Below are 27,670 nucleotides of genomic sequence, written 5' to 3' on the forward strand. Positions count from 1 at the left end.
AATTTTTGACAATAATATGCTCTATGCTCTACTAGTCTAAATATGGCATTCTTGTTAATATTGCGTTAGTGGAATATGAGTTAGGCAGTAAAATCCAGCAGTTTTGATCAATATCAGAAGACGGCCATTTTGTCAGTTGTTGAGTGAAAATGACATCATAGTTGATCGGGTCTCAGTTAACAACCAATCACAGCTCATGTTCAGAAAACAGGTGAGCTGTGATTGGTCGTCGCCTGAGCCCTGAGCAACTGCGATTTTGCTTCACAACTCATATTCCACAAATGTAATATTAATCAAAATGTCATGTTTAGACTAGTGAGGTCACACAAACGAAATTGACTTCCTTTTGAACCTTTCTGTATGTTGATACAGTGCGTCATTGTGCCAGTGTATGCTACACTCCGATATGTTTGAGTCGGATAAGTGATTATGGCTTTGTAAATATAAACATATGCTGTAATCATGATATATAAGTGCACTTCATTTACCATTTTTGATCAAATTGTTGTTCTCATTTTTTTTGGAATATGCCGTGTTTTTCAGTCGAAGCACATGAAGTCACTCATTCGATTCAGTCATTTGGTGGCTAATCAATACAAAGAGCAAATGTGGATTTTTTTTCTCTCTCTATTGCTTATTTGCACTTATTGCACGTGGACCTGCAACGTATCCCCTGCAATAAACAGAAGTTAACAGTCACCTTATCGCTGTTCAGAAGGTAAAGCAGTACATGTGGCAGTCGATGCATACAAACTCCTCATCCGTATCTTGATGGGCTGCTGGATGATGACTCAAGCGGCAGATACGCGCACTCGCCGCGATACGAGCGTTTTCTTGGCCGCGTGTGCGCCGGCAGCCACAATTTACAATTCTTGAGGCTGAACGCGGTCCGGCCGGAGCCGCCCATCCTCATTCCCGTCGCGCTCAGCCCTCTGCCCTTTGACCACATTAACCGCCGCCGTCAGACTCATCCCTCGGTCGTCTCTTATCACCCGAATCAAACATTAAAAGAGGGAGGGAGCCAGAGTTTGCTCGTAAAAGTCTGAGAAATGTGGACACGGAAGGGGTGATAAAAGAAGAGTTAAATGTAAGAAAAGTGGAGGGAATGAAGGAAGATGGCTGAAGAAACCAATCACACTTTAAGTTTATTTGTTAGGAGATGAAATATGAGTTTTAGTAAAACAGCTTTTCTACCACTTTCTTAATTTAATTAGAAATGTGCTACAATGCTATAATTTAGTTAATTGTGGACAAATGTAAGTCTACCATCCAAGCAAGGTTATTTGAGTTAACGAATCTAAGGAAAAAATAAAAAAATAAAAAATAAAGTGCTTTTTAAAAAAACGAAAACTAAGTGAAACTACATTTTATGTTTACAAAACTAACTAAAACGTCCTTCGTTTTAGTCTTTGGTATTGTTCTTAATTTAATGCATGAGCCTTTGGGAATGATTTTTGATTGTGATTTTAGGTATATTTTTTTCGATATTAACTGGAATAAAGACGTTTGAAAGTGTGTCACACAGAAGTGACGTCATCTAGCAGCAGCCCGCTCGGTAAGAAATGTTACTTTTTTCATTTTACCATGGTGTTTATTAAACATTGCGCTCAAGTAATACACTTAAAAAATAAAATAAAAAAACTTGTACTGTAACTAACTAAAACTAAGCATTTAAAAAGAAAAACTAAAACTAATAGAACCACCCAGAAAACTAATTAAAACAAACTAAATTTAAAAAACAAAATTAAATAAAAACTAACTAAAATGAAAATTCCCAAACTATACACTCTAAAAGCAGTTGGGTCAAAAATAACACGGGTCAAAAATGGACTGATCCTTTACTTTGAGTCAAGAAATGTGTCTTTTAGTGTAAAACAACTCATAATTATTTGTCAGATCCTTTACTCGGGTCAAAAAATTGGGTCATTTTGTATAAAACAACCCAGAAAGTTGGGTCAAATTGACCCATGAAGTGAATCGGTCCATTTTAGATCCATAATTGGGTTACTTTGGACCCAACTCGTTTTAGAGTGTAACAACCCTGCATCCAAGACCTAAAAACTGTGAACTGTGAATGTTTCAAATCATCCGAAAAGCTTTCGCTCCCAGCCTCATGAGTTTGTCATCTTAAAGTGGGGGGTGGAGCCCAGTCGTAAGGCAAACACGCCGTTTTACGAGGACCATTCCGCAATTAGCCGTTACCTTGACTGTCGCGCTTTTAAGAGCAGCTTGGCCTTGGAGTTACCTGGATACACCTGAGGGAGAGCGATAACAGGAGCTGGGAGTGTTCGCTGCACGGGATAGAAATGAGACGCGAGTCCTGCTGGCGCCCGCCAACGCCGCCTGTCCGGCCGTCCGTCTGTCAAATGCGAGCTGCGTGCTAAATGGCATGAAATTAGTCAATCACAGACAAAACGGCAAACTAAAGATATTTTGTCAAACCCGAAAACGACATGCTCAGGTTATCGTGCGAAGGGCGCCACAAATGTCTCTGTGCTCATTTCACGTCTCCGCCGGTACATCTCGGCCAGGACGTTTGCTCAAAGTGATGGCTAGGAAAATATTTGATGTCCCGCCCACGCGCCTCCCCAGCTCGGCCATTTAACATTCTCACCCCGTGCTCTGACCTTAAAGAGCGCACACGCATGCATACATCCTTCATGAGTGGTGTGTGTGCGTGTGTGTGTGTGTGTGTGTGTGTGTGTGTGTGTGTGTGTGTGTGTGTGTGTGTGTGTGTGTGTGTGTGTGTGTGTGTGTGTGTGTGTGTGTGGGGGTGTGTGTGTGTGTGTGTGTGTGTGTGTGTGTGTGTGTGAAGTGCATTGTGTGTTTGTTCACATAGCTTTTAGCCTCAGTTAGCTGGACACACAGCGTCCTATTAGTCGAACCTATCGGGGCCCATTTGACCTCCACCTTCTTGCTGACCTCCAGCGCCTCATCTCTTGGGAGGAATGGTCAGCAAGGTGAATGTGTGTGTGTGCGTGCGCCTTGGACGGGTGGGGGTGTTCTGCCGTCTGGTCGAGTGCAAACACTGATGGTCAAACACATTGCTCACCCCTCCTCCCCCCCTCCCGCCTCGCTCTCCCCCTTGACATTAAGTGCATTGTGTTACTCCAGCTAATTACGTGTCAGGGAGACGCCAAATGTGCCATTCTTTTTCTGCGTTTTAGGGATCTGCTCATGAATATAGTTTGCTCTCTTTGTTCCCAGCGAGTTGATGGCTTTGACACTAAATCAGGAATTGGGAACTTTGAAGCGCAGTGTGAATCTCGCGAAAGCACGCTTTCGCACGAGTTTGATGCGGTGCGTTGTTTGATCAGGTGTCAACCAGAGGCATTGCAATTAGGGATGGGTGAGTACCGATATCAGGTATCTGTATTGGGGAGGCGGTCGATAGCAGCCACAATACTTCAGGCAAATCTGACATCAAGTAAGTCCTCCTCAACAGTAGGTGGCGCTATAGCAGTTTGCGAGTCATTAGCTGCGACAGAAAGAAAGGTCTTTGTTCACAATTTTTTTGTCATTCTGTTAAATTTAATTTTATATATCGGAAGTACTGTAGGTATCGGTACTCGGTGAAGACTTGTACTGATATTGGTTTAAAAAAAAAAGTGGTAGTGAACAACCTTAAATTAAGAAAAACTATTTTTTTTATGGTAACTGAATAAAACTAAAATTTTTACATTTATAAAATGAATAAAATGAATTGTAATTATAGTGAAAATGTTTGTTTCCATGTTTGTCAATTCATTTCATACATGAGCTTTCTGGGTTTATTCTAAATGTGTTTATTTTGGTATTACTGTTCATCTGTACAGAAGAAGGAAGGTCGAACACTCGTTTCGGAATTATAGTTTAAGTTATTACACAATACTTATTTTGACCTTTTTTTTTATCCTGCACTCAACCTATACTCACTCCATGTATGTGTAAAAAGAAAAAAGAAAAACTAATACTATTTTTTTTTTTTAAAGAACTAACAAACCCATTCTAAAAACTAATTAAAAAAATTACTGACTAAATAAATAAATAAACTATCAACCAAAAATCCAAAGCTATTATAACCCTGGTGTCAACAGCGCAACTAAACTTGGCAAGGACCAACTCAGCAGTTGGTGTCTATATGGTGTGGAACTACCTGCACCTCCACTTAGACCTGCTTTTTGCGAGTCTAAAATCGAGCCTACTTTTTGTCACCAAAAGGCCAGGCGGCTCTGTCCTTCGGAACTCCCAGCGAGGCGTAGCACGGATTTACCAAAACTCACAAATACGCTAAACTAGACTTGCCGTGACACATAAATGAAGACGTGCCAATTTTCTTTTCAAGTCCCTCTCCCACTCGGACCAGGTCTTGAACAATTGGGTTCCTGATCAGAGAACCTTTGCCCCTCCCTCTGACATGTTCTTGGGTTAACCAATGGGCCCACTGTTTTGCATCAAGTGAACACCATGAAATGTGTTTATTAAAAGGAGTAATAATCACAGAGGGTAAGTCATATTTCCTCTTGTTTTTTAATGCCTTTTTGTCCAGTTGCGTGCGGGAGGGCTTTCATGTGGCGGTAATTACCATATTTCATTAGCGCGTGGAGTGTCACCGGCGTGGCATCAAAGCGCTCTGTTTGTGGCCCATGCGCGCCAAGCGCTGCCAGCGAAGTACACAACTATCTGTTTTCCCCCTCCCCAGAATAAATTCGCCTGTCCCTGTGTTTGAGTGCACTCTCTCCCTCAAGCTGCTGTCGATATCAAAGAGAACCCATTCCGCATGTGAAGTGCCCCCTTGTGCGGAATAATAAAGAAGTATATCATGGCAAAAAAACTGCCAAATGCAACACTCTCAGCACCCGCCTTTAATGCACACGCTAGCATTTGTGTGCATAGCAACGCGTACTCCAACGCGCTATTCTTGTCGCCTTTGTGCTTCTTGGTGAAAACATGATTACTTTTGTTTACTATATGTACCACGACACAAAAGCAAACATATGCAGCTAAGGGTGCATCAAGTAGGTGTGAACAATTGATTCAATTGAAATTGGCATAACACAAGTAGAATGCAACTTTCAAATCGCCTAAAACTTTTTTTTGGGGTGATTGTTTGAAAAAACATTTTTTCTCCAAAACACTGATAAGCATTTGTTTTTCACGAAATACAGGGGTAACAGGTGAAACAAATCCTGAAAAACGGGGGAAAAAACATTAAATATTTAAAAATAATAATAATAATCGAAATATTTGAATCTGCGATTGCTGAAATGCGATTGTGCATCGTCTGTTGTAAATTGTAATATCTCCATTCACCACTAGATGGCCAACTCGGACCTTATTCTGCCCTATATTACGTGAGTAGGCCTAAAAAAAATAATTGTGGATTTAGAATGATTTGCAGGACAAACATAGTACCTCAATAACATTTCCATTCTGAGTAAGTTGATTTTTTTTTGGGGTGGGGGTTGTGTCCCGATCTAAAATAGCATAATTGTCATAATTCTGGCTTGGAAGTGAATGGTGCTTTGTGGTCCCCCAGTAGCACAGATCAAAAAAAAAAAATGGCCCCCTCCTTCATTTAAGTTGTCTATCCCTGGCTTAAACCATAAATATACCACATATCGGTATGATCGGGAGCAGCTTGGGGGTCTTCGACGTAGTTACACTGGCCCGGGATCGGACCCACGCTCTCAAGGTCGGGAGACGACCATTCTACCACTGAGTCACGCTGACCCGCAACATCAACTGGATGTATCGCTATTGAAATGTTGACAGCACACTAGAAAATTGGAACGTTTCTCCTTCATTGGAAATGAGGGCGTGGTCAATTTAACACTCAAGGTAGTGCTATTCAGGTTACATCCAACATCCATCCCCAACACTCAAGGAAATGTACTCTATGACAGTGTAACTTTTTATCCTAACAATGTTAAAGTAACACCGCTTACTGCATATTTGATCAAACACTGGAAATTTAACACTGACCGATTTGCTGTGTACTGTATATCTTTGATATCCTTATAGACTCATTTAGCAAGATTACCCTGAAAAATTAATTTTATATCTGTTCAAAATGTACAATAAAAAATTTGTTCTAGGTTTTCATACTCTTGTTAACAAAAGTGGGGGAAAAAATGTTAAACTAATAGAAATATTTCAAATGAATTTTTGACGTTTATAGCCGTCAATGGCAGTGAATGAGTTAAAGAACACATAGCAAGAGACGGGTTCCACAGGGGAAAAAAAGATGATTTAGTGAATAGTGTGTTGTGAATAAACAGGAGATTCTTGTACATATAATCACCTAAACACAATGCTTTTCCTTGTAGGGGAAAAAGGCACAACAGTAAAAGGGAGGCCGTGCTTTCTCGATGCGCAAGGTTGATTGATCCCCCCCCCCCCAAAAAAGTCACCCGAGTCAAGGTGAAGCTTCATCGATCCAAACGACGGCATTCAGAGCCTTTCAAACGTGCCCGAGCAGAACTGATCTCAGGAATAGCACAAGAGCCAACGAGAGACGACCTCCAACGTTGGCAACCATGCAGTGTTCTCGTCACTTTGTTGCTGTTTACGACGTCTTGCTTTTTTTCATGAATTATGAGTTACGTTCCAAGTAGTATACTCCATCTTTGGTTCTCCGCTTCGGGCCGTAAAAAGCTTTGGGACAACTGAAGTGCGTTCGCAGCCCAGGCGGACCGAGCCGCCCGCGCTCTCTCTTTAGATAATCCCGCTGATAGCGAGCGCAAAGCCACACTGTTTGGAGAGCGCTTCCAACTCAAAGCTCTCGTGTGTTTGTGCTGGATGAGACAATATTCCACTCCATTGTCACTAGACTCCCTTCAAGACGGGCGGCTCGAAGAGATTGTGTCGAGCCCGGTGGCCTTGGGGGAGGCTATTGTGGTCAAAAGCCATTGAATAATAACTTTAAAAATAAGTTATTAAAAGTAAATATATAAATTAATATTATTAATAATCATATAAACAGTGCAAAATGCCTTTGACATGCTAATGTTTAGCATTGATAGTTGTGGTTTTGTGTGTAAACAGATAATGTGACAATACCAACATGTCCTCCAACTTAAAAAGTGACGAACACACAAGAGCGTATTACGCATACGTCATGTCTTTATTTCTTTTTATCATGTTGTTACTTTAAAACAACTGTTAAAAAAATCACAACTAACTGTGCTTAATAGATGAATGAACTCCGTCTTGAACAATCACGTTAGGTTTACATTGGTGTCCCTATAGCAGAGGGACGCTAATGGTTGTTAGCATTTGGCTTTCAATCAATTTGTCATTTTTTTTATTATTTACATGTCTGAAAGGAGGCATTAAAATACATTATGTAACACTTGCTCGTGATTTAGGGCATGTGAACTGTTCTTTATCCTCTGCAAAGAACAGACATTACAGCATCTCACTTAGAAGTACTATTCTTCTTCGTGTCGTGTCTATACATGACTGTTGTATTATACCGCCCCCGGTGGCCAAGACGAGCACACCAGAAAGGCATATTAATCAGAATACTGTGTTTACGCTAGTGGGGGCACATAGAACATACAAAGCAAAAGCACATTTTTGACTTGACCTCCCTTTATCACTTGTATTTATACTTATTTGGCTGACCAATACCTTTGACAAGAGGAACAATCATCCAATCAGGGCAAAGATTGAATCCGTTGAGCAGAGGTGATTTTTAATTTTTTTTTTAAATTTTTACAACTTCCTCGTCCCCTTCTCATTGGAATCAATGGCTGTGCAGCTCCATCCAAATAAGCCTTCACCTTGGACCCTGCACCCCCCCCTCCCCCACCACCACCCCCCATTTCACCCTAATTCCCAGATGCAACAGAGGAGGAGGTGTGAGGAGAAAGCTGGGCCCTGCCACATTATATGCTTTAACATGACTGGCAAATCCAGCACGGTTAAACAAACTTAACCTTCATTTGTGAAACGCTGCAAATCAAAGGGCGAAAAAGGACCCGCGCAAGTAATTACCAAGCAGGGAGGGCGAACGAAGACTATGTAGGCCTTGGGGGAGGTGCTCGAACAGGTTGAATGGAAGGAAATGAGAATCATTTAAGGTGTGGGGCATTCTTAATGAGTTTGGCCAGAAATTGATTTTTCCACTGTAATCTTTTATTTATATGCGGCAGGCGGCGCGTCCCCAGCAGAGTGAGGGTCAAAGCGCGAGAGCAGCCTGTCAAGGCCTCCAGCCGCTCAAACAACAGCTCCAAAGCTCAGGGAAAATGGTATTGTAGCGAAGGCAAATATTGTCCTGTCTCGGCTTAAGGGGCGGAAAGGCTGTTTGTTCGAGAGAAAGAAAAAAAGAAAAAAACTCAGCCTTGCACTTCCGCCATCGGCGAGGTGCAGATTAATTCAATTATTTTTTTTAACCCACTCTGCTTACTCTCACCATCAATTTAATATTAATGGTGCACTATTCATTTGATCAAATGGAAAGTGCAATAGTGGCCCGTTGAATTCCTTGAGGTCCACAGTTTGTTTATATTTTGTGTAATCGTTTAATTTAATTAAAAAATAATAATTTTATGATTATATCATATTTTCCAAATTGTCTTGCCTTTAAAAGGGCAAAAGGCCGTTTCACCAGATGTCTTATTCTTCTGAAAAAAAGAAAAGAAAAGAAAAAAACAGCCGGGAGAGAGCTCTTGCTCTTACCGACACCTTTTTGTCTCACAGTCTTTAAAGTGCTTTAATAACGATTCTTTCAATTTCATCATCTTTTGACATTTGACCATTTTGAACTAGGAGGAATTTCAAAGTGAACAATTTTTTTTGTGTCTCAATTGCAGACGTCAAAACGTTTTTTTTTAAATGTTGATGAATGAATGCAAATAATTTCAGAACGTAATCATGACATAGCATGCTTAAAATGTAGATTATTATTATTATTTTATTTATTTTCAAGCTTCAACGCATAGTATTTACATGACAGAAATATAAAGCGTATATAGGCTTTATATAATTCACCTTACATTAGGTGCAGTTCTAGTTTGTTAAATATAATAATCAAGTTTGTATATGTTTATAGGCTATGTGTAATTATTATACAAACGAATATACCTAATTTAAGTTCTCATTTCTTGCTGAGATGAACCTGTTGCTCGGCAGATTTCAAAGGGTTCAGGTCATAATTGCCCCATAATCAAGAACAGTCATATAAACTGCGATTTTTTAAATCACACTAACAATAAGGCACAAACTAAACTAACGTACTGTATTTTGCAGCCACAACTTTGTGTACTGCATCAAATAAAAATATGATAATGCTGGGTTTTGATTTAGGCTGTGAATTGAGGTTGCAGTTGCATAATGTCGAGAATTGTTTGTAATATTTCAGTGTTAATCGGTAACACGAGAGGGGTGAAATATTTGGCTGATTGCAACCACAATAAAAAATATATACTGCTCAACACCTCCAATCAAAAATTGAGCTTCATTATCTTTTTAATGGCTGAATGATTGATGGGGATTTCAGATGGCGCACCTGATACTGGTCAGTACTTGCATCTCACCTGAAACAAAATAGGCCTACTGACAATCATGAACAACACACTCTGAAACGCGTTGATAATAATAATAATAATAATAATAATAATAATAATAATAATAATAATAATAATAATAATAATAATAATAATAATAATAATAATAATAATAAAAGTTGATGAATACATGTTTAAAAATTGATGCTTCGCCAACAATTTCCAGGGCTAAATGTGACTAATTTGAGCAAAATGATATTGCCTTACTGGGCAGAACCACGACGTGAGTCCTGGATTTACGGCGGAGCTCCTTTACGTCGGTGTAGTTTCATAATCCATTCGTAAATCATAACACGCCGCTGTCAATCAGTACCCTACGTACGCTATCACAATAATAAAGTAGGAGATACATTAGCTAAATATTTATGGAGAACAATTCTTGGCCAGAACTGTAAAACAAATAAAACGGCGGCAACCTTCATAACCTTAAAACAATCCATGTGGTGGCGTCGTAAAACGACAACATGTTGGACTTGAGTCTGCCTACAAGAGGAGCTGAAATAATCGTGTGACAATAGCGCCCCTCAGCGTTGAATATAGAAAGTACATCCTCTGAACCCGGTCAAAATCATGCCTCGAATTTAAATAGAGAAGTTTGTTTATAAATAATTTTGAATGCATAGTTGTTGTTGTTTTAAGACACTTTTGATTATATGTTTGATGGCATCTATTCGATTCTTTGTTTTGTGTACAATCCAAAGAGTAACCGACCACTTGAATGTTTGTCTCATTGTAGCCAGCAGATGGCAGTCTATTATCATTATAGGAGCAGGGCACACTTGCAGAAAATGGTACAAGGTGCGACAGGCAAGCCTTGAATGGGCAAAAGCAGCGCCATCCGGCGGACACATAATTTGAAAGTCTAAATGGGATATAAAAATGACATTTTGATTGGACTGGACTGGGTTAAATATAATTTTGCATTTTCAAAAAAAAAAAAAAAGGAAAAGAAAGAAAGACAAATATATCCTCTGGCAAATGTTAGCTATATTTAGTCGTAGTATCCAAATGGCTAAAAAAATAAATAAATAAACCTCCATAAGGGTTCACTTCACTCAACTTAACATGGCTAGTTGGTGAATGCATACAGTAAATTCTACCGTCTGTTGTGTACATATGTGCAAATATGTAAAAAGTTGAGCATCCAGAGATCATCATTAGAAAGGAAAAAAAACTCAGGTCATGATCAACTTTCAACGATACTTTATTTCCTATGTATTTTCAAAAGCAAGAAAATATACTCTTTTTCTTTCAGCAATAATAAATATACAATATTTATTTATGGACAAAATGCACAATTTGCACACAAAAAGAAGTCTGAGTGCTCCCCGCCATGGCACTTCTTGACCGTATTACCTCATAGAGTTATTAGGATCTATACTTGATATTGATGTTAATCAAAGATGACTATTCAGCATTTTTGTTTTGTTTTGTTTTTTGTTTCCAAGGATCCTTTGCAAGGGAGAACATTTCACAAGGACCAGCTCCGAACCTTAACACCAATTAAACATAATCACGTGTGCTCCTAAATGTCATAGCAATTAAACAGCTGACTCTTTTAGAGAAAAAGCTAAATGGGGAGGACTGTTTTGTTTGTTTTACTGGCACTGGTCTACCCAAATGCACTTTTTTTTAAATGATAAAACATCATTTATTGCAAATTATTAGGTGGCTCACTAAACTCAAGGCGAGTTCTCCTCCTCCATTGAGTTTCTTCCCTGTGGTGTGAAGGCCTTTGGACCGTTGTAGTCCACTCAGTGTGTGTGAGCCACATGTGAAGGCCTGGCAGCTTTTTTCAAGGACTTGGCAGCGTCACTCAAAAACATTCCTGCCTGTCTGGCGTGCGCATTGCGGTCGTCTTTCTCGTGATGGCGAATTCCAAACACGGTCAGGAGATGAGCAGCGCGTACGACAGCAGCCAGGCTAAAACGCACGTCAGTGACGTTGCGCTGCGGATGGTCGAAGGCGGATGCGCCGAGGTGGGGACGGGCGGCGTGGAAGAGGGCGGGCTCGTGATGTGGTCCTCCGGGCGGGTCAGTGGGGGCTCCACAGTCACGTAACCGTTGATTATCCTCACGTTCGGTGGCGGGCCAGTGCTGCAGGACAGCGAAACGCAAAGGCTTAGTCATAGGCATGATTTTATAGCATTTACAGCACTTATTTGTTTTTTTTAAAAAAAGGGCTTTAAACACATTTTTAAATACATTTAAACACATGTGAAATATGGTGAGAGAGCAAGAGCAATGGCTGACAGTATACCGATATCCGAATGTGTTTACAGTAAACAAATAAATCCAGTTTTTCCAAGCTAACAAATACATAAATTATCTTGCCCAAAGTAAACTTTATGTAGGTGTAAAAAGCAGGATTACAACAAACATTTGATTTAAAAACTAGGCTATGCCTCTCAAACTAAATAAATGTGCCACCATCTAGTGGTTGACAGTGGAATTACACTCTATATAAAGGAGATTTCAACCAAAATAGATGTAATAAATGGGAAAAAAATAGCAGGACCGCTCACCTGGAACCTTGTAACAAAAAAACAACAACAAAAAATCCTCACCCGTCTCCGAATCGAACCCAGAGGTCACTGAAGAGGCGGGGTCTCCCGTGGCCGCGGTGAGATTTTCGAGGGCGCTTGTGCCGTCCGAACTCCTCCAGCTGGCTCAGGCTGTCCGGCTGCAGGATGTGAGGCAGCTCTTCCTCCTCCTCGTCGATGCCGGGCATGTTAATGGGCTCCAGCTCTGTCTCGCCCGAACTGTTCGACCAACTGGTGGGAGGAGCCATGCTCGTGCTGCTGATTGGCTCGCTGTTGAAGTAGACACACAACTGATCAGTGCTTCACTTTTTTCGCATTTTGTTATTACAGCAACACAACCCCCCCCCCCCCCCCCCATCGAAAGACTAGATTTGGTCATTATTTAAACATTATTATTTAAAATAATGCGTGAGAGCAAGAGAAGACAAAAAATAAAAATAAAAACCTCTGTGTTTACAGTAAACAAACTTCTTCCAACTAACAAACTGAATTTATTATAATCGACATCATTAATCAAGATGTACATTTTAAGATGACACAACCGTTGTTGTTTTTTTGTAGGCATAGTATGTAGGATGAGAAAGGATTGAGTTATTTAATAATCTATAATCTCTTCAGAAAAAAATTGAGTCTGATCTTGAAATACTTCCTGATTTCCATCTTCCTTCAAAATTATGAAATCTTTTCAAATGCCAAAGTTTTGCCCTTTTCCATTCCATAACATGTAAAAATAAAATTGTATCATGGGCAGTTGTTTTGCAGCCAATCACGTTGAAGATTGCCAAAATGAAAATTTAAACAAACTAATTATGGAGCGTGTACTTCTACGTGAAGAAAGAGCAAAAATAAATACAAATACAAAAAGAGGAACTTTCAATTTTCTCGTAATTTTTCACATAATTTTTTCCTTGCACAGCACCACCTTAAAACAGTAAAAGATGATGTCATCACTTCGGGTGTAGTTAGCCAGTCTTCCCTCAAATGTCTCTTACGAGTGGAATTGGATAACGGCACCGTGGTTGGGAATAAATCGATTTAAAACAATCTGCAGTTAATAAAGGCTTTATAAGGACAGTTTGTTTATTAAACTTCATTATTTCCATTATTTCCTATGGGCAACAGGTTGCGTTCAAACTTTTAGAAGTTCCTCCGAATCGCAGGAAGTTGTAAGTCATTTGGCCCCCTTTTTTTCACATCATAACTGAATCTGGCTCAAAGCGGACCACCCAGAACTAAATAATCTGCCACAGTCCTCTCTCTTCCAGCCATTACTCATATTTTCTCTCCCCTTGTTTCCATCCGTCAATATTTGCACACGAAGCTCCTTTAAAAGCAATCCTTTTGTTCTTTTAATTGCAGACCGAGAACGACAAGCTAATCGAGTAACAAGTGCAAAATAATCTGCCGCCATGTCTCCTCGTGCTGTTTCTATTGTGTCTGAAAAGCCACTCAAGCTTACACGATGCTCATATTGGGATTTCCTGCAGCCCTTCTCTATCATTCATAACGCTGTCATGTATTCGACAAGCTGTTTTTCTACTTTTATGGCCTCCATGCAGCATTTTTGATGGCTCGGTCAGGGCGATGATAGCTCCAGGTCTGTGGTCTGGCATCCACGCAGCCTGGAAGCCGGCGCTGCTCTGCCGGGCCCGTCAATCACGGCATCCCTTCCGTCACCGGCGAGGAAGGACAACGCTCGTTTACTCGTCATGCCACCTTGCATTGCGCGTACGCCGGCTGCGTGGTTGTGCGAGCGTGACCGCCGTCAACACAGCCCACTTGTCAGGCCACATCCGTGCACATGGGATGCAAGGAGTTGTGTTTACGGTTGGAATTTGCAGTGGAGTTTGTAACAGCCCGATCGGATGGATGCATGTGGAAGTTTTTCACTACTTTCGAGGAGAGGGAAGGAAGAGTCCGACTTGAACTACCCAAGGATTCCCAAGCTTTGTTTCGTTTTGAAATCTCAATTTGGACAGTTTGCACGGCTCTCAATACATTTAATGTGTTGACATTTAATGCCCCCTCCCCTGCAGAAAGCTTTCTGCATACTTACAGTGTGATAGGGTGCTGGTCAACAGGCGTCACGTGATCGATCAAATAGCCGTCTTGTCTGAGGATGTCCAGCACACTGCGGTTCCCCAGGAAGTGACCTGAAAACGGGTAGAGCCAGGCCAGTCAGGGCCAAGCGATGAAAGGCATTTTTTGTGTTTTATTTGCCGTCAGGTTCATACAAAAGAGTTTAGGGGCTACTGGGGGAAAAAAATCATTTGCTCCCCAAAATGTATAAATATGTTGTAATTTAAATATTACCATGCTCCCAAAGACGTATTTATACCTTTTTTTTTAATTAAAAAAAAAATTATGCAGGTTCTAACCTGAAAAAGTCGCTTAAGGCTATGGTAGTTATTACAAAAAAACAGCCAGCAGGTGGCAGCAGAATATAAGAAATCAGACAGGGCCATGTTGCAACAAGCTCTTTTCCCCAGTGTTTTCAACAGGTTTGTGAATAATGATGACATTTAGCTATTTTCTAATGCTAATTGCTAAAAAAAAACAAAAAACGTTAACAGATACAAATATACTTTTTTCTTGATGAAAGAAGAGACTCTAATCTTTCTTTTGGTCGGTTTGCTGTTTTTGTAGCAATAGAACAGAATATCCTGTGGACAAAATCCAGGAAAATAGCCAGGAGCGAAGGGGCTTGCTTCAGTGAAAATGGCTGGGAGTGAATGAACAAAGTTTGTCAAAGAAGAAGATTTTTCTACAAGAAAAACAAAATTAGCACATTTCCCTGTATTCCACAACATATAAACAACAATTTAGCTTGGAAAGTACCATAAGATTGTTCACACAATCGAAAAAAATATATAAACTTAAAATATAACTTTTCATCTGGGAAAAATATTATTATTCATCTTCATCATTAATTATTATTATTTTTTTAATTTAGGACAACATTTTTCCTCAACAAGAAAGACTATATTCTCATAAGGACTTTTTTAGATTTTTTTTTGCACGTAACATTGCCGTTTTTCTAATATATTAATATGAATGTAATATATTATTATTTTTTGATATATTTTCCTAAAATATTAATCACTTTATTCTTTCCAAAAAATACAACATTATTTTCATCTTGGAAAAAACACAACTATGCTTATAAGATTGACTTTTTGTCAATAATATACCATTTGTCTTTAAATTATGCCTCTTACTTAAAAAAAATCTTGAAAGAAATGCTTTATTCATGTAAGATTACTTTTTTTTCCCTCTAACCTACCTTTTTTTTTCTTCTTAAAAATAAATGTAAAAAATATTTTAAAAAATTCCAACAATTTGACATATTTTGTTTTGGGGGAAAAAATTCTAAGATTAATTTTCTTTAAAATGTACATTTTTCTCAAGCACATTTGCCTTGTTTCCCCTCAAATATAGCATCTTGTATTTTCCTCAAATACACCAATTTATTCAATAAAAAAACATTATTTATTTTATAGCATGACCTTAATACTAGATTTGTGTTTCTTACCCCAGAGTGAGACGAAGATTTGATCATTTTCAAGTGCAAACCTGCTCCCAAACTATTTTTGTTGTTGACACTCGACCTGTTGTCTCTCCGGCCATCAACCTCTTTTTCTTCACCCCGTCATATTGATTCCATCACCCATACAACAGATATGGCCCCCTAGCTGATAAAAGCTTCTTCTCAATCAGATCATCACTTCTCCAAACAGTTTGTTCATCCACACACTCAAACATGAGCTCTGTTTTTTACAATACCTTCAAAATATCCAAACTTCACACTGGAAATAGGATCATTGTTAAATTGGATTGCAGTCTAGTGACTTAAAATAGTTTGCTGCTGAAATGTTACTTGTTGGATAACGGTATATATATACGTTTAACTCTTTGACTGCCAGACGTTTTCAGAAAAGGGATGCCGTCAGTGCCAGCCGATTTAAGCATTTTGACTGATCTTTCAAGGTCCACAGAAAATGTTCTGTTTGGACTATGGAAACACACGTACTACCAAATGAAAGATTGGACTTTCATCTTTCATCAGAAAAAAAAGTTTGTTTCTACCTTATTCCGTTCTTTAGTAATCAACAATAGAAAATGGTTAGTTTGACCCAATTTCGCCTGTTTTGGACCAAAATACGGAGAAATCAAGCTTTTAGTGAAACGATATTATTTCATGCATTCTAGTGAATTTTACACTTCTTTTTGTCCATGAATGATGCCACAAACACCTAAATAGTGCTTTACTTCTATAAAACACTACCACCAAGAATGAAAAAGTGTTTTTTGATATTTGATTGACTGTTTATTTACATTCAACAGTGTAACAATTTGACAACAATTTGGCAAACTATTTACAAATGTGTGCAACTGTGGTGCTATTTACAAATATGTGGATGTTTCAACGACAGTTTTTCTTTTTGTAACACTCTCCTGCGTGCAAGGAGACGCAACAGCATTTGCACAACAGATTGCCTCTTCGCGTGCTCCACTTTCTTGCAGGCCGTTTTTTCCGGGGAATAGCAAGTATATACTGCAGTGTGTGTTGCCATCAAGTCTAATATCAGGATCATGCTACGGTTTCGTTACGTCTCGCTTCCTCGTGTCCTTCAGTTGCTACACCGGGTTGTAAGAGATGTTTTGATCCATTTTATCCACTCCATTCATGGTGGCATCGTAGTCCAGAAACAGTGTCTTCTCCGTGATCAGACTGTACCCGCTCCTCCGATGAATATGCATTGGACTCGGGGTACTCTTCATTGTCCGACAAGATGTCCGCATGTGAAAGCTCCGGCGTTAGCAGCGGTAGCCGCGCTTAGCCGGTGAGGCTTACTACGTGATCATAAACAGTCGCGTCAAGGCTTCCAACTTTGGCGTCAAGCTCGGAGTCATCATCATCATCATCATCAATCTGCATTGGTCGATGCCAACTCTCCATCGCCCGATCGAATGTCCGATTGTGTAGAAGTACCCGGCCGGCTATTGTGCGCGTTTTCCGGCCTTAGCAGCGCTAGCCGCGCTAGCCGCGCTTAGCCGGTGAGGCTTACTACGTGATCATAATAGTCGCGTCAAGGCTTCCAACTTTGGCGTCAAGCTCGGAGTCATCATCATCGTCGACATCAATGCGCTTTTTAGTATTGATTGATGCTTTCCGTCTTTGAAAAAAATGCTCAAGCGTGAGCTGCTTGTAACCGGTTGCTTGGTCTAGCCATTGTGGCTTGGATCAGCCATTGTCTCCTCAACACTCTAGCTCCGCCTCACGTCTTCTACTGACGCCCACGGTGGGCGGCCCATCCAACCTTGTGCAAAGAGAGTCATCGCTGCCCTCTAGGGGCCAAAACGAGTATTTTACTAATCAGATCTGCCTGATACTTTCAGCACAGCTGCCCAAGGCTTTCCTGCACCCGTTTCCAAAAAAAAAACAAAAAAACATAGGGGACGTCTTTTAACGTCCTCGGCGCCCTTCCCTAGGTTTATGCTAAACGTTTTATAACGTTTATGGCGGTCAAAGAGTTAAAGGACCTTTTAAGGGTTATGAAGGTGTAATGTGGTCAGTGAGTATATTTGTGTGTGTGACTACTTATTTTTCATCGAATCCCCGAAGGTCCCCACATCTCCCTGGAGGCATGTTTTTAATCACGCAGCAGAACACAATGATCCCAAAAGCCTCTCAGAATGTTTCAATTCATCCGAAATGTGCGGTGAGTGAAAAAACAGTCGGTGAACCTCAAATGGAAGCATCTGCATCGGGTCCTCCTTCCACGCATTTATTCCCCCCCACCCCTCACCGTGTCGCCCGCTGATGTATGTGCTCTTACACGTGCCTCCAAGATTTCAATAACGCCGTCATCCGCGCACCTTGCTGTGCATCTAACCCGTCGCCCTCTGACCACCTTTACAAATCACTTTGAGCTCTATGGAGCGATGCCAAACTACCCATGGCGCTCCAGATTAAAATGGTGAATTCCACCTCTCAGTCCAGCTCGGAGAATCTGGATGGCTTCTCTTCAGCCCCCACACTCATTCCTCATCTCTATAATGACTTCACTTCCTATGAATGCAGCGCCACGTCTGTCTGACTGTCTCTGTTGCACCGACGCTAAGGGACCCGTGAGTGACGGCTGCTCACATTCGAGTTCTGTTTTATGTTCTGGTCACTTGCAAAGCTTCACTGAAAAGCCACGGGGAGAGGCCTGCATGGGATTTAAAGTGAACGTGTGCTGTAAGGGGATTCTCCGTATCTACAAAATCACTACTTTTAGGGAAATTTAAAAAAAAATTACCATCTTGCTTGAGTTGCCTAACACGGCATTTTTCAAGATGGTATTACCTTATATTGCTATCATGTATCTTTAAGCACAAAAGCAAATGACTGTGGTTACATTATCTTCCCAATTGCTTGTTCAAAGGTCTTAGAGCCATGAATGATATAATAAAATAAAATAAACATGAACTTAGCAGTATAATAGGGCAAATCAATTTGCATGTGTTTACCTCTATGGCTGACTACTTCCATCTGCATTAGCAATGCAAGCATACTCAAATATAGCTAACCTATTTTTACTCCGGACAGGCGACATTAAGCCACACACCTCTCGCTGAGTTTTTATGACAGCGTCCACGTACCTTAATAGCATTTTGTAACACTTTAAATGAGTTAATAATGCATACAAACAACAGACAGTAATGGGACAATAGGAAATTGACCATATTTGGACATGCGTGGTTTCCCCCCCACAACAGCAACGAAATAGTTGGCAACTAAAACCACCAAGTAAATGTTTTCGGGCCATTTCTGAAAATGTGTGTGAGCGAGCAGTAATACACTTTAAGGAAAAGTAAGAAGAGCTACAGCGTTAGCGCATATTAGCCTAAACTAACAGCTTCACTTCTGTTAACAGCCCAAACTTTACTATTCGGTTTAATTGTTGCTGTACTTGCGTTCATGGATCGCTGCTTCTCTAGATGAAGGTTTATTTTTGAGAATTGGTGAGGAAGTGCGCTAAATATCACAAAGTTGCTAAGTTGGCAAAACTGAGTAGCCTTTGATTCGCCATAGCTCCGCCCCCGTGTGCTTTAATTCTTTTATCCTTTCTGTGTTTTTACAGACAAAAGTCTAACCTTTTATTATGACACCTGGGAAGCATTTTAGATTGTAAAAAAAACAAAAAAACGCTTAACATGTCTCCTTGAAATGCTTCCAACTTGTTACTGCCGCAGAATGTAATCATCTCCCACTCGGGAAAAGCTGATAACATTTAGCGCAGGGATAGAAGAAAAACAAAACACGCCCCCATTGTTTGCTTTTTGTTTGCTTTTATTTCAGCGGCAGTATTTCCCTGCTGGGACGAGAGGAGTATGAGGAGCAGCTGTTTGGCTAGTTCAACTAACACACATCAACTCACACACACTCGCTAATTAAAGTTGCAGTTTATTATTCATGGAAGTTCCAAATGATTCTTTTGTTTTCCTTCATTAAAGCCTCCCCAGCAGTTTATTTCAGTTTTTTTAAACGGCAGTTTTTGGATTGATGCATGTGTGTGGTGTTTGTTGCTAGCCTGCTAAGATCGCGAAGAGATAAGCGCATGCGTGTTTGTGTGTGTTTAACTTGACGATGAACATTGATTTCATGTCTGTATTTTGTAATTATTTTCTTCTGTTTAAATTGAGGCCAACTAGGCTCGAAGCAGGCACGGCGCAATGTAGCATTTGTTCGTGGGACCAAGCTAGCACATGATGCTAATCACATGCACGGACGTTTGAACTGCTAAAGTCAGTTGTTAGCCGTAGCCTTAGTCATACGACGCTATAAAAAGCCGAATCAGGACCACATGATGAGCACAAAGAATGCCTTATTTGAATATCTTCATTATTTGGCTTGATGTTGTGCTTTTCCACATGTTCAACTCCTGATGCGAAAATGTGACACTTGCCCGCTAATAGTCATGAAAGCGATGACAAGATTCAACCGCAAATTACGCTTGTTGGTTTTGAACAGTGGCCAAAGGGAGGAGAACACTTTCGAGAAACATTTGCCAGGAGTAAAGTGCAGACCAAACCGTTATGTTGCTCAGAAAATAGTAAAAAAAAAAAAAAAAAAAAAAAAGAACTTCACCAGTAATAGCACTGCTTAAGTACAGACAAGTCAGTGATGTCAACAGTCTAGTAAAAGTGGCATAAGACAAGACAACATGGTGACGCTGATGTCATGTCGGCACGCTTTTTCTGACAGGAATATTTACACTACATTTCTGAGACTTTCATAGAATTTTAGTTCGGCAAGATGAGTTAGTTTGCTTTTTTTTTAAGCTAGTTAAATGTTTTTGTTGCTGTTTTAGAGGGCTAAATACTGTACTACGAAAAATCAACCTTACGGTCAGTTTGTATAGTGCCATCTGTTACTATATGCTCTTGGCAGCCTACAAATGTATTCTAGTGTAAGTATTTTTTTTTTCTTTTTACGTCAACTGAGATTTATGTTGGCCCCAGACTGTAGACTTTTTTTCCTCCCCCCTTTACCATCTCTTTAGTCACATAGATGTGGACACAGCCTGAGAGCTGAGGCAGCGAAATGCGGAAGTGGAATGAAAGATAAACTGACAGCAGAGAAAGAGAGGCAAACAGGCATGGAGAGAGGCTGAGAAAAGCAAACACGCTCGGGTAAAGCCCTGCAAAGAAGAGACAAGTGATGCGCATGAGTGTGTTCCCATGATGATATTTTTTTTTTTTACCGAAAGTAACATAAAAAAGGGACATTTTGGTAGGAAGCCTAACACTTCTCTTTTTTTTTTTTTTTTGCAAGAAACGGGTGCATCATGCAATATGGAAAAAAGTCAATTTATTTCAGCAGTTCAATTAAAAAAGTGAGGCTAAAATATTTCCTTTTTTTTCCTTCTTTATTTTGAGTGCTCAGTATTGTTAATAATGTAATTTTACCGATTCGACATGTCATCATCATTGTTCTCTCTTTAATTTTTATTTATTTTTACATTTTTATTTTGTGTGTGCGCGTGCATGTGTGCGTGCGTGTGAGTGTGTACTCATTAGTTCACCTAAAACCTATTAAAAATCCCATACCGTTCACCTAAACCGAATACTTCAGAATCCAGCTAGTCGTGAGGTTGTCAGGAGACCAGAGGAAGGATCAAAGAAAAGAAGAATATTAAACGCATGGGAAAATACTTTACTGGTTGAAAATTCTGACCTAATATCTATATTTAAAACATAATAATTGTTTTCTCTTAAAAATGTCAAAATGCTCTAAAATCTCTGCCAGCGAATTTAAAATAGAAATCAATTACAAATAATAAGCAATAGTAAAACTAAAAAAAAGATCATCTCCTTATTAAACTAAAAAAATAAATAATTGTTTTCTCTTAAAAATGTCAAAATGCTCTAAAATGTCTGCCAGCGAATTTAAAATAGAAATCAATTAAATTAATAAGCAATAGTAAAAAAAAAAAAAAGATCATCTCCTTAGTAAACTAAATATGGTACGTGGTGCATCACGAATAGTAAAAATGTATGTATATTTGATGCCCGTTATAACTGAATAACAATGTAAAAAAAAAGTTAAGATTGAAAAGAAAATCTGCAAATAGGTGAGTCTACAGGTGCAAAAGCACAAGTATGCGAGGTCCACTGTAATGAAAACAATCGAAATGAATAAATAGACCCTTGTTTGCCCTCGCGATGGTCCCCTGAAATCCCGCTTGGCAGAGCTATGCCGCCAAACTCATCTCTCTGGAAGGGAAATGAAAGTGGCTTAAACAAACAAACCTACATGTGTACTTTGGAGAGCGCCAACTCTTCTTGGCAATACGCGCAGATCACTTGACTGGCCTCGCCGGCATACGCGTACGAGTGTGCGAAGCAGCGCCTCGGTTGCGGCCGCGTCAGGAAATTCCACGGGATGTTTTCAATAAGGCGGCAGCCTGAGAGCTGGCAAATGAGGACCTGCTGCACACCACAAAGAACAAGACGCTGCTTAGCCGACGCAACTTGGTGTACTCGTACATGAGATACTGAGTAAAGGAAGAAGGCAGGAAGTTTATGGGGAAAGTCTTCTTTCCTGCCCTTCCATGCATTTCATTGGTCACCATGAAATAATGAAGATGGTGGAAATACTGCGTTGGCAAGGAATAGCCAGAAAACAAATCATTTTCTTGATTAATTCTTTCCTTTTCGACTTAATGGTTTGTACTCGGACTACTGGCTATTGATGAATGAATGGCAAAACGTACAAGGTGTTGATGCTATTTGTTAGCTCGTCTATAGCGTTTAGCATTGTTTGTTAGCATCAAACAAAACGTCTTCCCAATGGCAAAGTTACAGTATGTGGTTGTTTTCAATGGACAAGGTGCAGTTCTCTTTATTTTGCTTAGTTTGACAGTAAACTTCAACACGGGTTTCTAAGTAAAAGCTTCAAATCTAGCTGTGTATGTTTTTGGTCTGCTAAGTGTGCTATTAAAAAGCTCAAGCTAACAAACCATGAATAGCTACTTGCTGCTTGACAATGAGTAGTTTTACGTTGCGAAGGCATGCACTTCCGCTGAATGTTTTGTTTTTAATCAAATCATCTTTAAGGCATTTATTTATTTATTTATTTTTAAGTGTAAGATTAGTTTAAAATGGCATCAAAGTGGTTTGGAATAAAAACATATATAAATATAACATTTTAGGGGCCTTCTATTCACTTTTTTTTTATACTGTGCAGAAAACTGTCATTCCCCTCCATTATTTTTCTTTGTTTGTGTTTCATTCCAACTGCGGCGTGGTTTTCTCAGTTTCCTCTATTAGCGAGGTGAGCTGGTACCGTGCAGTGGAAAAGTCTAAAGTACTAAAGTACCACTTTAGTGTTGTTGACTACATGAAGTGACCAGTCTTTCAAATATTGCAAAACATAAGAATCTATAAAAAAAAATTACAGCAACACAAATCATGTGTGAGAGCTTGGCAGGAAAGGGAAATTGTTGCCGCCCGAGCGGAGTAACCACCGCCTACGCATATTTTTTTATTTTTTTCTTAAATAATAAATCAGCAGGGAAAACAACATCATGCACTACCAACTGCAGCCTCAAGAGACGTGTGATGCTACAAAACGGTCAGTTATGAGCTTAGTGTTTAATATGCAAAGTGGTAGTTGCGCAACCTGAATCAAATACTAATCCTTCTGTTTTGATTGAATACATTTCAATTCTTTTTGGTGTGAGTTTGCTTGCAAATTGTGGAAGTGACTGACTCGGATGACATAAGGACAAGCTTCACTTTAAAGATAGTCAGATCGCATCCTGGTGGTTCTTAAAGTTGTGTATCTAGATTAGCGTTAAATGTTCAAGTTTATGATGATTTACATACACAACTGTATATGTACTGAATGTATTTTGCAATTTAGTCAAACTAATACATATAAAATGTGACAAAGCTGCCAAAATTAAATACATACAGTATAAATGCCGATTTATTCATTAAAATGTGGATTGCCTGTAAATTGGATAATTTATGTGACCTATTTATATATATATAGAAACATATCGATCATGTTATAAATAAAATATAAATCATGTTTCAGGTTACATTTTAATAATTATTGTCACATTCTGATAAAAAATTGTGGAGTAAGAAATAAGCATACTTTAAAAAAAAAACTATATTATATAAATAAATATGTATATCCATCTCAGGTGGCTGCCATTTTGTCCTGTCGACTGAAAGTGACGTTACGGCATCAACGAGCTCATCTTGCGGATGTCACGTGAGCAAGCCCCGAAAACAGGTGAGAATCCCGTTCAGAATCCGGTCGGTAAAGGAAGTGTGCAGATACTTCTCAAGCATGGCCTTTGCACACAAAGGCACTTCCAGTCAGGAAGGTGTAGGTGTGCAGACCGAAGCAGGTCCAAGATGGATTTCCAGGCTGAACCATTTAAGCGCACGGTGCAGAAACTGCTGGATGGGGGACCACAACAGCTGAAAATGTAGACTGTGACCCAAACGCCGCCTGGACTCTTTCCAGTCCTTTACTTCTCCATGTTGGACTCTGCTCACACCTAAATGGCTATGAAGCAAAAGTATTGGGACACCTGCCCGTTATCCATAGAAGAAGGCTACACTGAAGTCATCCATGCACACCTCACAGTCGCGCTGGGATTGTAAAGGGCCTTCCCCAAATCTGTTCCCACGATGTAGGAAACGACAAGATACCCAAAGTGACCATAAAAACAAAGAAGTCTCAGTGTACCCTGTGACTCTTTTATATTCTTAAGCATGCCTGGTTAAGCCCTCAATTCTTACGACACTTCTTTTAATTCCCCTTCAAAACCCCAAGTTGTTGCGGTTGATGCAATAAAGTCACTTAAGTACGAACAGACGGGATTTCACTACTTCCAGCACCCGGGTTGTCATTTGGTACTTTCGTGGCATCGAGTGGATGATAAAACTTCATGGCTAGTTACAGACACAAACAGCGGGGACTCTTACTGGACTGTAAAGCGATGAGCCAACATCTCAAAGAGTCAAATAGAAGACAGGAAGTGTTACGATTGGAGCATGAGAAAAGCTCATTTAAAACCTTTTGTTAGGCGCTAGAGGCGTCCAAAAGTGGGACATTGTGATTTTCTAGGAATGGTGTAGAAGTGATCATTTTTAAAAATGTAAACACTGGCAGAGATTAAAGCCATTTTTAACTGTAAGACGGTGATATTTTGTCTATACTATAATTAGTGTGATAACTTTATTATTTTCATGAACAATTAATACCTTTAAAAACTAATTTTGCCGCGTGCCGTCGACTGACGGATGGCATCACTTGTGCTCAAGAAACCGGTAGCGACCAATCATGTCTCAGTTTGCAGACCAAACGACCAAAGAAAAGAGGTGAGCCATAATTGATTATCTATTTCCTCAGCACAGGTGATGTCATCTTCAGTCGACAGCAAGTGGGAACAATGCGTTTTTAAATGTATTCAATGTATGTGAAAATAGAAATTAAAAAAATAATGAAGTTATCAAATTAATTCTGGACGAAATATTAACTTTTTAATTGCTAAAAGTATCCCTTAAATAGTGTCGTACATTTTAGCGCTCAACATTTGGGATCTTAGTAAATCAAACAAAATGGCCGATTTCCACGCACGTTGCCATCACTATGGAAAGCCACTAAGGTCCATCAGCTGGTACGCTCTGTGGCCTTACTGTTAACAGTTTCAACCCATTCAAGAAACATCATTTAAAAAAAACAACACCAGATGGCGACCCAATTTTCTTCAACGACAGCAAAAGCTAAAGGAAGGTAGAAAAAAAAAGCTACTTCCAAACTGTGCTTTTATAAGACGGGATTTCCAAAGGTATCGTAAAAAAGTTGCCCTACTACTGTTCCACTTGTGTACTGAATTGTCTTGCTAGTAAGTAGAAAAGAAAACACACATACACGCACACACCCCAGGACAAACGCAATTCTGGAAACATTAGCAGCATTAGCTAGGAATGCTAATTGAAACAAACAGCGGTTTCTTCATTGCTGAAGTTGGAATTTAGAATTTAGACACACTTTTCCGCGCCAGAGATCTGGGAGCCATTATTCTCATCCTTAGTTATGCTTTCAAACAGTGTTCAACATAACACGCACATAAGGATTCCGTTGCAAACCAAAACGTGCTGAGCCCGTAAACCCCTGATGCCAATCCCCCTCACCTGCGCCGAAAGCGAAAAAGTAGGTCTGGTTGGGATTCCGCTGCAGCAGGACGGACACGCGGCGAGCCATGCGCTCGTTGCGCTTGTAGATGAGCTCCTGCCGGAAGTAGCTGTCGATCTGCTGCGCCGTGGTGCGCTCGTGAGCCGGCAGAGAGCTGTTGATGAAGTGGGGCAACTGGGAGAGAAAATACAAATGGGTAACGGGTATTTTATTGGTGAGGTATTTTGAAAAGGCGTTTGAAGAACATACAGTACAGCAATCCCTTGCAATATTTCAAATCCAGTAAAGTCATTAAGTCTTGCTATTTTGATGGAAATGTGTTTAACTCTTTTACCGCCAAAAACGTTTAATGACGTATACTAAAATCTAAATGAATGCCGCCAAGAACGTTTATTGATGTTTACTAAGTTTTATTGGTCTATTGGTCTGTCCCACGTTTTCCATTGTTTTGACACATTTAAAAAAAAAAATGCTCGAAAACAAATCTTTTATTAATTCTGTCCAGTTGCAACTTCCGCATTTCGGTGTGCTGTTACATGAGTTTGTGCAGGCAACGTGTTGAAACGATTGCGTTGAATACAACTTGACAATTCACCGCTGACCTGTTTTTGACACGAGTGGCTATGTTGGAGGTCTCCAATTTGGATCCAATCACTTGCACTCACTTGCAGTCCTTTGTGTTAACTCGTGCCTTTTCTCACACACACACACACACACACACACACATGTACATCAACACACATGTTTAGAGCTCCAGGCGTCTGATGGTTCTAGCATGTGCTGCAAAACTCCACTACATGTCATTTCATTCTGGCCCAATTGCTCTGATTTAAAGGGCAGGAGGCCACCGGTGGGCCGCTCAAGCGAAAGGAGCGCTGAAATAAGCTCCTGGGGGCCGACTGCGTTAGAAAGACGAATGGATACAGACCACAAAAGTGACACGAGGGGGCCAGAGAGAGAAAATATATTTTTTCTACAACTTTCACACTTTCCGGCGGGTCTCTGGTGTGAATAATGTCTAAGGCTAAGGTTACATTAAGTGCTGTAGTGAGTTTTTGAGTGTGTTGAGATCTGTTGACATTTTGTGCGTGTTTTAGAAGCTGTAAGTTACTATGTTGTGTCTTGAAAAATGCCGTAAGCTATTTTGATCATCGTCAAAAAGGACACGGTTTCTTGGCAAAGGGCTTCCTGATTCGTGTCCCTTGAGTTCTTTATTATTAGTTTATATGTCAGTGTGATGGCCATACAAGTTTAGAAACCTCCGCTAAAGACCGCAAAGTTTATTTTGACATAAAGATGCTTCACAGATGGAGTGGAATCTCATGACATTTGCATTTATTTAGAATTAGAGATGGTGAATGCGTGGTGAGCATAGACAGCCTGTTTGCCATGTAGGGAAGAAAATGCTCATGTTGTTTTTGTGTGTGGCTAGCTTCTGTTTGCGTTTAAAGTAAGCGAAAAAAAAGAAGAAGATATTTTTACAGGACTTTGTGTGTGGGTGGCCAGGGACTAGCGAAGCCATTATTTTTGCATTGTTAGCAATTGTTGCGTAGCGGTCTACATGTTGTTTTGTTTTTGTATTGAGGAAAACTGAGGGCATGATGATTTACACAATTTACATCAGTAATAGAATAGCTAACTAGTCCCACAAGCTAACACACCATTGCCAATTGCCTTAGCTCCAACCAGGCATGGCCAGGATTAGATGCTAACCATCTGATAGCCGTTAGCAAAAACATGATCATGCTTTAAAACATGTTGGGGGGGTTTTCATTTATGAACATGCTTATATGTGGTTTTATTTATTTATTTATTTATGTATTTATTTATTGGGGGGGGGGGTGTAAATCAGCAGCACTTTAAATG

The 27,670-nt window shown here is 39.9% G+C and overlaps 1 protein-coding gene and 1 long non-coding RNA gene across 4 annotated transcripts in view; one reads left to right on the top strand and one right to left on the bottom strand.

The window, feature by feature from the left end:
- LOC147166068 (uncharacterized) overlaps window positions 1–27,670 on the top strand; it is a 132,865-nt gene that overhangs the window by 88,512 nt on the left and 16,683 nt on the right. For 2 of the 3 annotated variants that reach the window (XR_015096485.1, XR_015096483.1), the window contains 2 exons: window positions 23,799–23,890; window positions 23,967–24,427. This is a non-coding gene — a long non-coding RNA (uncharacterized LOC147166068). Of the gene's footprint in view, window positions 1–23,798; window positions 23,891–23,966; window positions 24,428–27,670 lie in introns of those variants that run through there. The other variant, XR_015096484.1, reaches the window with a different exon arrangement.
- The window catches only part of trabd2b (TraB domain containing 2B), a 52,524-nt gene continuing 35,640 nt past the window's right edge, over window positions 10,787–27,670 (bottom strand). Inside the window, exons 4-7 of the mRNA XM_086089274.1 lie at window positions 25,804–25,978; window positions 14,150–14,246; window positions 12,118–12,363; window positions 10,787–11,647 (exon numbers count right to left, since the gene is read on the bottom strand). Coding sequence (XP_085945400.1) covers window positions 11,440–11,647; window positions 12,118–12,363; window positions 14,150–14,246; window positions 25,804–25,978 — 726 coding nt within the window. The 3' untranslated portion in view covers window positions 10,787–11,439. The remainder of the gene's footprint in view (window positions 11,648–12,117; window positions 12,364–14,149; window positions 14,247–25,803; window positions 25,979–27,670) is intronic.

This window comes from Leptonotus elevatus, chromosome 11 (assembly GCF_054856555.1).
Source record: "Leptonotus elevatus isolate MCC_2025b chromosome 11, RoL_Lele_1.0, whole genome shotgun sequence".
NCBI classification, from domain to species: domain Eukaryota; kingdom Metazoa; phylum Chordata; class Actinopteri; order Syngnathiformes; family Syngnathidae; genus Leptonotus; species Leptonotus elevatus.